Raw genomic sequence first — 12,157 nt, 5'->3', positions numbered from 1 at the left:
AAGTTTTACCAACTATAATATACTTTAACAGAAAAGCCCTGGAGGTTTATTAGACTATTTCTGAAGGGAGAAAAAAAAAAAAAAAAAAACTTAGGACATCTCAGATACAGCAGCAACAACAACTAACATTTGTGTAGCACTTTACAGTTCACAAAGTGCTTTCCACATACATGATCTCATTAAACCCTCACAACAACCCTGTGAGGTAGGTATTTTCGCCAATTTACAAGTGAGGTAACTGAGGCTCAAAGATTTCAGGACCTTTAAAGAGATCCACCGCAAATGATTAGTAACAACGGGCCATAAAACCAGATCTTTTTTCAAGTCCCATTTAATGCCAAATAAGTGTTAATTTTTCAATGTAGAATTATACTATACAATATTAAAGATTAAAGACCTTAATCACAACTGGTCCAACTTTTCAAAAATTGAAAATTGAGAAAAATTTTAATTTCTTTCACATATAAAAGTCCTATGTTTAGTCTTAAAATTAATTTGGCCAATACTGCCATGACTTTGGTCTCTTTAGGAAGTACTGACACATTAAATAGCTTTCCCTTTATTTTAGGATCACAGATAATCCTTTACAGAAGGGCATATAAGTAGGATCTGTGAGTCTGAACTCAAAAAGCCCCATCCCTCCCTGACCTACAAGAAAAGAACTGAAGAAAAAATGTCTTTCCTCCTAGGAGACAGCAGCAGAACACAAGTCATGGGCAGTCTGCTGTGCTCAAGTTTAGCTACCTCACAACTCAAAGACAAAGGAGGGATGGCAGCATACTTAACCTCCATGAGCCTCGGGTGCCCCAAACTAACAGGCATATAGAGTTTTACATGAATGGATCCATTACCACTATCATGACCAAAGAGCAGTTACCAGGCATCCTCTCATGGCACCAGTACAAAACAATAGAGAAACAGGGCCCTACCCTATGCACTTGACCAAGTCTCTTCCAAGGTCTGCCAATTCTAAAACAGTGCTCATCACAGAACAACATTGAGCTTGACACAGAAAACAGAGGAAAACATGCTGCCCAAGTAACTACTAAGTAACAGCCTACAACAGAGTAATTACAAGTGAATAGGAACACAGAAGAGGAAGAATACCAACAGTTTCCTGATTAGAGCCAACATGTGGCATGGCTACAGAGCACTAGGAAACAGCTACCTGGACAAACCAGTCTGGCAGCGAACCAAGAGGGAGGCTGTTCTTCCTCAGTCAAGCTTTATCCTCATGGTGCCTCTAAAGAGGGAGCATCCCAGCGACTGCTCTTAGAGAGTCAAGGGAGGAGCCTCAGGATGGGAGGAACCAACCATCTTGCCCATTAGCAGTTTAGCCACATTATACATAGATCGTATCACATACATATACTTAAGTCTAAGTCATTTGTACCAAGCTAACAGAAAAATAGCAATTTCAAACATTTTACTAGCACATAATTTGCCAAAAAAATAGTGTAAAAAAAAAGAACCATGCAATTTTACATTTTTGGTGCTTGTTTTCAAACCGCTACCAACCTTAGAAAATCACTTCCCCTGGTAACAAAGGGCTCTTGGAATCTAAATAGCAAAGGAAATACTTCTAGCATTTTAAGAGTTTATTAGACACATACAATTACATTCAATAAGTTACGAGTGAGCTACAAAATGAAAAAATAAAAAACTCACATTGATAAAACCTCAAACACATCTCATAATAAATTCAAGCTTTTTAGCTTAACATCTGTATCTTGAGCAATTTTTTAAATGCAGAAAAACCCATTAAACACTTAGGTAATAGGATTCAATGTTCTATGCTAAATGCAGAGAATTTTATAGTCCACAGCATGATTTAGTTACATATCACCTTTCTTCCACAATACTTACATTACGTCACAATTATAGTAATTATTAAGCTATTAATACAAAGCAGAACACTTCTTCAAATTAAGGTACCTTTTGCTGTACGTAGCAAAGACTGCCTTCCTGCACCAAGTAAAGAAGTGACTCTTGAAATACTGGGTGGAATTTCTTTATCCAACATAGGGCCGATGCGCTGGCAGATTTGCAACAGATGATCAGGAGCCACATGCTTATTGGACAAGACCTGGTTGGAAAGTTAAGTTTTAATAACACTAAATAATACCAAAAAAAACAATAAATGTTTAGGGATAAATTTGACAACACATATGAAACACAATGAAAACTACAAAATATGCTGGAAGAAATAAAAGACAGCTGAAAACAATAAACTAAACTACCTATTCAAACCAATCCCAACCAAAATTCAAGCAAGAATTTGTTTTTATAGAAATCAACAGTATTGTTCTTAAATCTGTATGAAAATAACACAAAAAATCCAAAGCAGCTTTGAAAAAGAACAAAGTGGCAGTGCTAACAACATTGGCTTCCAAGGCTTGTTATAAAACCACAGAAATCAAAACAGTCTGGTATTCTTGGTATATAAAGAGATCAATGGAACAAATTGTCCAAAACAAGACTTATGTATACTTAGACCACTGATTTTTTTTTTTTTTAAACTAGGGATTGAACCCAGGGGCACTCAGCCACTGAGCCACATCCCCAGACCTATTCTGTATTTTATTTAGACAGGAGGGTCTCACTGAGTTGCCGAGTGCCTTGCTAATTTGCTAATGGTTGACTTTGAACTTGCCATCCTCCTGCCTCAGCCTCCAAAGCTGCTGGGCTTACAGGCTGCCACTGTGCCCAGCTAATGATTTCTAATGTGACACCTAAAAAGCACAAACCATAAATAACAAAAATGATAAATCAGATTTCATCAAAACATCTTCCTTTCTTCAAAAGCAATGTTGATTGCTAAAGACTGAAGGAAAATATTTGCAAAGCATGTATCTCACGATGGACCTATATCCAGAATAAAGAACTCTTTTTGAGTTCCCAACAATATTCAACTCAACAATACTCGACATTCAAAATTCAACAGTAACAACCCATTTTAAATAGAGTAAAAAGTTTGAACAGACCTGTCACCAAAGAAGGTAATACAAATAGCAAGTCAACATGTGAAGGTGACTGACATTATTTAGTAAAATACACATTAAGATTTTAAGGAGGGGCTGGGGATGTGGCTCAAGCGGTAGCGCGCTTGCCTGGCATGCGTGCGGCCCGGGTTCGATCCTCAGCACCACATACAAAGATGCTGTGTCTGCCGAAAACTAAAAAATAAATATTAAAAAATTCTCTCTCTCTCTCTCTTTAAAAAAAAAAAAAAAAAAGATTTTAAGGAGATACTACCACACACCTGTGAGGATGGCTAAAATTAAAAGGACTGACCAGCCCAAACGTTGCAAGAATGTGGAGAAACTGCTGATGGAAATATACAACACTACCACAAATTCTGAAAATAGTTTAACAGTTTCTTTAAAAATTACACATAAGGGCTGGGATGCAGCTCAGTGGCAAAGCGTCTGCCTTGCATTTGCAAAGCCCTGGGTTCAACCCCCAGTTCCAAAAAATACAAAAAAAAAAAAAAAAGAACCCCACCAAAAAAAAATAAGATTAAAAAAAAAATTACACATAAGCTGAGCACAGGGACATACACCTGTAATCTCAGCCACTCAGGAGATTGAGGCAAGAACACATCCAGTGTGAGGCCAATGTAGGTAACTTAAATTTAAATAAAAATAAAGACTGGGGATATACCTCTGAGGTAAAATCCTCGTGTTCAATCCTCAGTATCCCCCCCACCAAAAAAAGTACACATACATCCCTGTCATATAATCCAGCTATTTCATTTCTAGACTTGATTTTTTTTTTTTAATACTCGGGATTGAGTCCAAGGGCACTTTATCACTGAGATACATCCCCTGTCCTTTTTTATTTTGAAACAGGGTCTTGCTAAGCTGCTTAGAGTCCCACTAAATTTCTGAGTCTGGCCTTGAACTTGAGATCCTCCTGCTTCAGCCTCCAGGGTCACTAGGATTACAGGTATGTGATACCAAGCTAAGTTCCAGGTATTTAAGCATGGGGGGAAAAAAACTCAGACACGTAAAGGTTTGCGTATTAATGTTAGCAGCTTTCTCTCCAATAGAAAAAAAGAATACAACAAAAATGTCCACTAACTGATGAATAAATGAATAATACACTGTGATGTATCTGCACAATAGAATACAATTAGGCAATAAAAAGAAATGAACTGATAGTTCAAAAATTCATCTGTTGTGTTCTATCTTGAAAGCCAGGAAACAAATATATAACTGCATAATTTCCCTTACATTAACCTCTAGAAAATACAAACTACATATAGTCACAGAGGACATATCAAAAGGCTGGATGACAAGGTAGTGCCAGAGTACAGGGAGGAATTTCCAAGGAGTGAAAGGAGATTTCTGGAAGTGAGACATGCTCACCATCTTCACTACTGTGATGGGTTCATGGCTGTAACATATGCCAGTATTTATCAGAACACTCTAAAATTTTAGTTCATGTGCATTTTATGTTAATTATACATAAGAAAAATAAACCACAAAAACAGTAAAGTATGTAATTTTAACTCATGTATGTACAGTGTTACCTGATATGAATGTAACTGGCATAAAATTTAATGGTGCATCCCTAAGGGATCTCAATCATAACATCACCAGCATTCAAGGGATGACTAAGGGCTGGACCTTTAAAGAGATCTACCACAAATGATTAGTAACAACGGGCCATAAAACCAGATCTTTTTTCAAGTACTATTTAATGCCAAATAAGTGTTAATTTTTCAATGTAGAATTATACAATATTAAAGACATTAATCACAACTGGTCCAACTTTTCAAAAATTGAAAATTGAGAAAACATCACTGTGCAGGACTAACCCACACATGCAGACCTACAGTGTCCTCAGCCCCCATCCACTAATGTCAGCAGCACTTCCAAGGCACTGCAACATCAACATGCTCCATGTTTCAAACTGAGAAACACTGCTCTAAAGAAAATCTCAAACACATAATTATAGATCTATACCATAGTTATAACCTTGTATCGAACTATTGGTAAAGATCACTTTTTAGGGCTGAGGATTTAGCTCAGTTGGTAGAGTGCTTGCCTTACATGCACAAGGGTCTGGGTTCAATCCCCAGCACCACTAAAAAAAAAAAAGCACTTTTGAGATCACTTTTGTCACTATTTGTTCTTCATCATTAATCCAAATATAAAATAATCCTGGGCTCAATATAAAAGTTTTTATTCATCAGCCCTGGTGACAACAAGAGCTTGATAAAATACCTTTGATTTCCCAATTGGACTCATGTTCCCCACCTCCTGGCAGATATACCAACACAAAACTGAAAAGTATCAAAACCAGGTAGACCTCAGAAGCTTCGTAATAGTAATTAGCACTTTGTGCTTCAAATGTCAGTACCTAACCTCCCAAACACTGCTGCAAGTAATCAGCACAGCACACAGGAACAGGAGTGGAGCTAGAAAAGTAATTCCAACAGAATCAAGAAAAATCACAGGCTTAAGAATCTGTCAATCAAAGTCAGGCATAGTGGCGGTACACACCTATAATCTCAACAAGTTGGGACACTTAGGAAGACCCCAAGATCAAAGCCAGCCTCAGCAACTTAGCAAGGCCCTGAGCAACTTGGTGAGATCTGCTCTCAAAATTAAGAAATAAAATAAAAAGAGCTGGGGATGCGGCTCAGTGGTTGCATGCCTCTGGATTCAAACCCCAGGACCAAAAAAAAAAAAGAATTTAAAGAGCAACTGGTGCATGATCTTCCTCTCTTTAAATCAAAAGTGCCACTAACACTCAGGAAGACAAGATTAAAACACTAGATTTCACTGTGCCTTTCCAATACAGCTATATCCTCCATTAAAAGTTTTGGGTTTTTTTCTTGCATTTCACCATGGGGAAAAAATTGATGCCCAGTCCCACCATAAAGACTGATTTAACTGGTTTGGACATCTGGAACATACAAAGCTCCTAGATAACTCTAACCAAAATTTCAGAACCATTGAGAAAATGGAATAACTTCAAGAAGAAACAATGACATATCCAGAATAAGACAAATATCTGTCTCTTCAGTAATAGCGTAGGAAAATGATGATTCACAATTTTATATAATCAATGCCATTTTTTCCCCCTGTACTGGGGACTGAACCCAAGGGCACTTAATCATTGAGCCACATCCCTTTGTATTTTTTTGAGACAAGGTCTTCCTAAGTTGTTTAGGGCCTTGCTGAACTTCTAAAGTTTGCCTTGAACTTGTGATCCTTCTGTTTCAGGCTCCAGAGACACTGAGATTTCAGGAGTGCCTCACACCTGGCATGGACCTGAATTTGAACTAAACATAAAGACACTCAGTGAAGCCAGATGTGATGGAGCACATCTATAATCCCAGCAATTCAGGAGGCTGAGGAGGCCCTAAGAAACTTAGGGATACCCTGTCTGAAATAAAAAGGGCTGGGGATGTGGCTCAATAGTTAAGTGCCCCTGGGTTCCATCCACAGTTCAAAAAAGAAAGGATCCTTTTTTCATTGTGGTCCTAGAGATCCAATCCAGTGTCTTGTACTGTGCATGCTAAGTACATGCTCTACCACTGAATAGGCCTTTATAGAGATGTAGTCCAAACAATTTGCTTTAAAATACTCCAGCATATTAACCATTGAAATAAATGGCTATCTGAAGCCAGGCACAGTGGCACATGCCTGTTAATCCCACCTACCCAGAAAGCTTAGGCAGAAGGATTGAAAGCTTGAAGCTAGCCTGAGCTAGCAAGACCCTGGGTCAAAATTAAAATGTTTAAGGGGCTGGGGATGTAACTCAGTAACAGAATGCTTGCCTATCATGCTAAGGACCTGGGTTCAGTCCCCAGTACTGCAAAAAAAATAAACAAGAAAAAAAAATGAATGGCTATCTGGAATCTGCTTAAAAACAACACGGTGAGGCAGAGATTAGCAGATGCAACATTTTTTGATTAATCACTAAGGCTGGATAAAGGGTACCTGGTGGTGGGTTTCTTATTTATTTGCTTATTTATTTTGTTACTAGCGACTGAACCTCAGGTGCGTCTTACCACCTAGTAACATCCCTACCTCTTTTAAGAAGTTTGCCCAGGCTGACCTCAAACTTTCAATCCTCCAGCCTCGGTCTCCTAAGTTACTGAAACTACAGGAATGTGCCACCATAGCCCACTATTCTATTTTTTTTTTATTTAATTAATACTTTATATTAAAAATGACTACCTCAAGTAGAAACCAAAGTAAACAGCAAATTGGCAACAAATTCAAATCTGTTAATGGTATATAGGGGATCATTACATTCTCATTTAGGTACATTTGAATTACTTAATTTTTTAAAAAAAAATATTAAAGAGCCAGGTGCAGTCATGCCTATAATCCCAGCAGCTTGGGAGGCTTGAGGCAGGAAGATGAGAGTTCCAAGACAGCCTCAGCAACTCAGCCAGGCTCTAAGCAACCCATCAAGACCCTGTCTAAACACAAAAAAGAGCTGGGGATATGGCTTTGTGGTTAAGTACTCCTGGGTTTAATCCCCAGTACCAAAAAAAATAAAAATAAAAATATTAAAGAATGAAGACTTCTTATAGCCCCTGTGTTTTGGACTTCACAGCCTCCAGGGCTGTGAGCCAAATAAACATGCATTATTTATTTTAAAAAAAAAATGAAGACTTCAGAGATCTACAACCTACACATTTTTTATAATTTTAATTTAAATTATATTAAATTTAATATATTTGATTAAAAAAAAAAAGTACATAGGTGGTATGCTGTCCACCACTTGGTGGGTGGGGGACAGAGATAAAAGAAGAGGATACCCTCTAATCAGTAAACCACCCAGATGAGATGAAATCTTCCAAAACCAGATAGATATCTTAAATAATTTTAAACAGAATTATATCAAGGAGGGTTTTAAGCGTTTTTGTTTTTTTTTTTTTTGGAAAAAAAAAAAAGAAAACTTGTTTCTGTTTAAACTTAAACCTGTTTTTTAAAAGTAATTTTCCCAATAGTTACAGCACTATAATTATTTCACAAGTAATTTTCTTTCCAAAAGCATGACCCTAGTGTCATATCAACAATGCTTTTCTGCTTCACGGATAAAGCCATTTTACAAATTCCAACCCCCCAAAACATACATGTATAAAACATACATTTAATACTTACTGTTCATACATGCATATAACAAATCCCCTGGCTAATTCTTTTACATTTTTTATTTTTTATCATTTATTTTTAGTTGTAATGGGACAATACTTTTATTTTTTATGTGTTGCTGAGGATGGAACTCAGTGCCCTGCGCGTGCTAGAGGAGGGCTCTACCGCTGAGCCACAACCCCAGTCCCCCCTTTTACTTTTAATACAAGAATGTTAAGATTTCACCACCTTCTGCTTAGAACCGTGATAGAAATTAAGACGTTTCTTTTTCCCCCATTATTTTCCTTACTCATGATACTGAACATGGCCTGGTAACCAAAAACATGTTTTACCCCAATATACAAATTTCCAAAAATATTTCCCAGGAAAATGTTTATTCCACCAAGGACAAATGAATCCTTGCATTACTGTAACTGGAGAAAACCTAATTATAACTTAATAATAGAAAAAAAAAATTATAAAGTATAAATGTATTCACGTTAACAATGCTTGAAAAATAAAAAATTTACTAATTCTAAGCCTGTTTTTTATACACAGCGAGATCAACTATAAAATTAAGTAGATCAACTTCCTAAGGCATTCAAAAATTGTACTGTTCAGAACAGCAAAAGCATTGGAGTGAAATATTCACGCATCAGCAATACTTTTCTCACGTTGCAAAGAGGAAAAAAAAAAAACCTCCAAGGAAACCTTTCGCCACCTTCGGAGACCAAGACTCTATTCCTAGGGAACAAGTGGTCGGAAGACCTGGGCGGGGCAGAGGAGCAGCGACCAATCAGAGCTCGCCTTACGCGCCGGGCCAAGGTAGCAGGCGATGAGAGCGCCCCACTGAGTGGCTGGCGGGCGCACGCCGCCCCCGAAGGCAGCCGCACCTGGAGGCTCGGCCCAGCCCCGAGCTCGCGGCACCCCCTCCACCGCCCCCGGAGGCCGCTTCCTGCCAAAACAAACCCCGCCGCCTCCAAAGCAAAACAAACCCTGGCCGGGGACAGGCCCTCCGTCCCGGCCGCACGCCCAGCGCTCCGGTCGCGGAGAGCCGGGGCGAGGGCAGGGGCGGCGCAGAGGTCGCGGGCGGAAACGTCCGGTGCTCACCAATTCCTCGTAGCTCCTGTTGTGCTCGTTGCCCTCCCAGTCCAACCTCTTCGGCAACAGCTGGAAAGACACGAAACGCGCCCGCGTGACCACCGCTCCGGCGCGGGGCCGCGGGGGCGCGGGCGGGGCCCTCCCGGGGCCGGGGGCGGGACGCGCGGGGACGGCGGCACCGACCTGGTACTGCTCCAGCTCCTGCACCAGCACCTGCGGCAGAGACGCACCGTCAGTGGCGGGCCCGGCGCTCCGCCACCCCCCGCCCCCCGCGGCCGCCCGCGCTCACCTGGGCGGCTCTGCGGCACGGGCCGGCCGATAGGTACCGAGCGATGAGGAAGTACAGTTCTGCGGAGGGAAGACGGGAGTCGGTCAGGGCGGCGCTGGGCGCGGGGCCCGGGGGGCGCGGCGCCGCGTCTTACCCGACTCGATGAGCGGCACCGGACGTCGGGCGGGCGCGGGCTCCGCCATGGCCGGGCGCGGGGCGGGGAGCGAGCGGGCTTGCGAAGCGTGTAGGCCGCGCCGAGGCCTCACCGCGCCGGCGTCCCCTCTCCTCAGGCGCGCGCCGCCGCCGCCATGCCGTGCGCGCCGCCAGCGCCCGACGCCTCCGCGGGGGAGGAAGTAGCCCCGCCGCGGGGACGCAAAGTAGTCCCTCCGGAGGCTAAGCGACGCGAGCCTCGGGGCCGCGCCGAGGGAGCGCGCCTGCCTCTTATGGCTTCCTGCGGCTGGGGGGCGCGGACGGGGGCGGCAGGCAGGGGCCTGGACCGGGCCGGGCGGGGCGCGCGCGTGGCCCCGGATCCCTGCGCGGTGAGGCGGCGCCGGCCTTTGTGCGGCGGCTGCGGCGGCGGCCCGGCTGCTGGAGGGCGGGAGCCGGGGGCGGAGGTCGGGCTGCGGGCGGACGGGCGTGGGCGGGGCGCGGGAGGGGCGGGGCTGCGCGGCAGACGCTGCCGCCCACTCTGCTGGTCGCCGCTCGGAAGGGACGAGTCACGGGCGGTCACCCGAGGCCAGCGTGTCTGCCCCCCGCCAGAGAGCCATCGCTCGAAGGACGCGAAGCTTTGCCCGACCGGGGTCCCCGAACGCTGTCCCTCTTGGCCGCAGCGCGTGGCAAACAGCTCCCAGTCTGCGTCACCACGAGCGGCGCTGCAGAAGGAAGAATCAATAAGACCCAGCCGCAGTCCCCCGCCTGCTGTCCCGCGGGGAGGTTAATAAGATGCAGCGCGCCGCGGAGGGTGTCCGCGTGGGGAGGCGGCCGGGTGGCGATGACTTAGCCGGATTCTCAAAGGACGGCTGGACGGGGGAAGGGCCGTGCAAGTAGCAGCCCGTTCCGAGGAGGAGGATCAGGAAACGGGATAGAGGATCATTTGTATCCTCTGGGAAAACACTGATAGGATTTGAGGTCGGAGAGGTGGACAAGGGCCAGGAAAGCCCTTAATTGTGCTGGGCTTCTGACCTACATGGATTCGTGCCTTTAGCACGTTCAGTGTGCCCTTTTAGTCATTAGTACAGCAGTGAGTGTGAGTTACCATTCTCTTTCCTGCTCAGGGAGAGAACCTGCACAGTATAGGATCAGACCTGGACTCACCTGGACCGCTCCCTGGTTCCACCAGCTTTTAGTTGTGTCCCTTGAGCAAGACGCAGAATCTTTGGGTCTCAATTTTCCTCACCTGTAAACAGTAGCTAGTATTTTTGTTTACATCATAGGCCTATGAGCATAGGCCTGTGAGTTGATAGAGTTTCTAGCACATAGTAGGCACCATATTGGAGCTAACAACCCCATGCTAGGGATTGAACTCAGGCATAAGCTACCATTGCGTTATTTCCCCATCCCTTTTTTATTTTGAGACTGGTTCTCACTAAATTGCCCAGACAAACCTGGAACTTTGATCCTCCTGCCTCAGCCTACTGAGTAACTGGGATTCCAGGCCAGTGCAACCATGCCCAGCTGACTTGTGTTATTAACATTAAGTAGCTGGAGTTCTTTTCTAACAATCCAAACATGTTCAGGGTGGTGCTCAATTAATGCAGCAAACACAATCAAATCATGGGTTAAAAAAGAAGAAAAACCACATTTTGCTATTACAAATATTTTTTAGCATATTAGGGAAAATGTGAGCAAATAACGACAAGGTTTGGGGCAAAGGTAGAAGAGACCTGTTCTTGCCTGAGCTAGAGGAAATGGGAAAGTTTGGGTCATCCAAACTACAATTTGTGGGAAAGGATTATAGGCATATGAACAACAACAGGACAAGACAAATAGCATTTTAGTCGTCCCAATGGCCCACGCCTGTAATCCCAGAGGCTAAAGCAGGGGGATTGTAAATTCAAAGTCAGCCTCAGCAATTTAGTGAGACCCTGTCTCTAAAATTTTAAAAAAAAAAAAAAAAAAAAAGGTGGGATGTGGCCACAAGCATCTTAATAGTGGTTATAAGGATAGGAAAAGATGGCAGTATTGAGGTGGAATGAAAAGAAAAGAGTCCTGGGCTTAGGAGTGCAGCTCAGTGTTAGCACACTTGCTTAGCATGCAAGAGGCCCTGGGTTCAGTCCCCTGTAGTGGGGGCATAATCGCAAAAATCTAGAGTTTAGGGTTTGGTGGGTTAAAGTTGTGCCACCAACTGCAATGGGGCATTCAAGCTGTAGCTAAATTGTTAAGAAGTATAACTTCTTGGAAGAACTTGAAATTACAACTGTCCCTGTGGGACAGTGTGGTCTAATGCAACCTCCCAAAAAAAATATTACAGGAGTTTATATCCCAAATGCCTGTCATTGTCTGGAGTGGGCAGCATTGTGTTAATGTGAGATCAGAAATGATGGCATGAATCTTTGCAAGAGCCCTGGTAGTCCTTTTACAGCTTAGTCTGACACCTGTCACAAATGCTCATCCAGGATTACACTCAAAGAGGCATAACCTCCCCATTCAACTCCCAAGTGTCAGAGACTCAGATAGGACTCATATA

General features: G+C 43.2%; 1 protein-coding gene across 3 annotated transcripts in view; it reads right to left on the bottom strand.

Annotated features, from left to right (window-relative positions):
• Brwd1 (bromodomain and WD repeat domain containing 1) overlaps nucleotides 1-10,041 on the bottom strand; it is a 116,539-nt gene extending 106,498 nt beyond the window's left edge. For 2 of the 3 annotated variants that reach the window (XM_071615025.1, XM_071615026.1), the window contains exons 1-5: nucleotides 9,626-10,041; nucleotides 9,493-9,551; nucleotides 9,387-9,416; nucleotides 9,213-9,272; nucleotides 1,936-2,086 (exon numbers count right to left, since the gene is read on the bottom strand). In XM_071615025.1, coding sequence (XP_071471126.1) covers nucleotides 1,936-2,086; nucleotides 9,213-9,272; nucleotides 9,387-9,416; nucleotides 9,493-9,551; nucleotides 9,626-9,674 — 349 coding nt within the window. In that variant the 5' untranslated portion in view covers nucleotides 9,675-10,041. The remainder of the gene's footprint in view (nucleotides 1-1,935; nucleotides 2,087-9,212; nucleotides 9,273-9,386; nucleotides 9,417-9,492; nucleotides 9,552-9,625) is intronic. The other variant, XM_071615027.1, reaches the window with a different exon arrangement.
• Nucleotides 10,042-12,157: the final 2,116 nt, after the last annotated feature.

The sequence above is a fragment of the Marmota flaviventris genome, chromosome 8, assembly GCF_047511675.1.
Source record: "Marmota flaviventris isolate mMarFla1 chromosome 8, mMarFla1.hap1, whole genome shotgun sequence".
Taxonomy (NCBI): Eukaryota; Metazoa; Chordata; class Mammalia; order Rodentia; family Sciuridae; genus Marmota; species Marmota flaviventris.
Note: the sequence above shows the minus strand (reverse complement) of the source record. Positions and strands in the feature narration are given on the sequence as shown.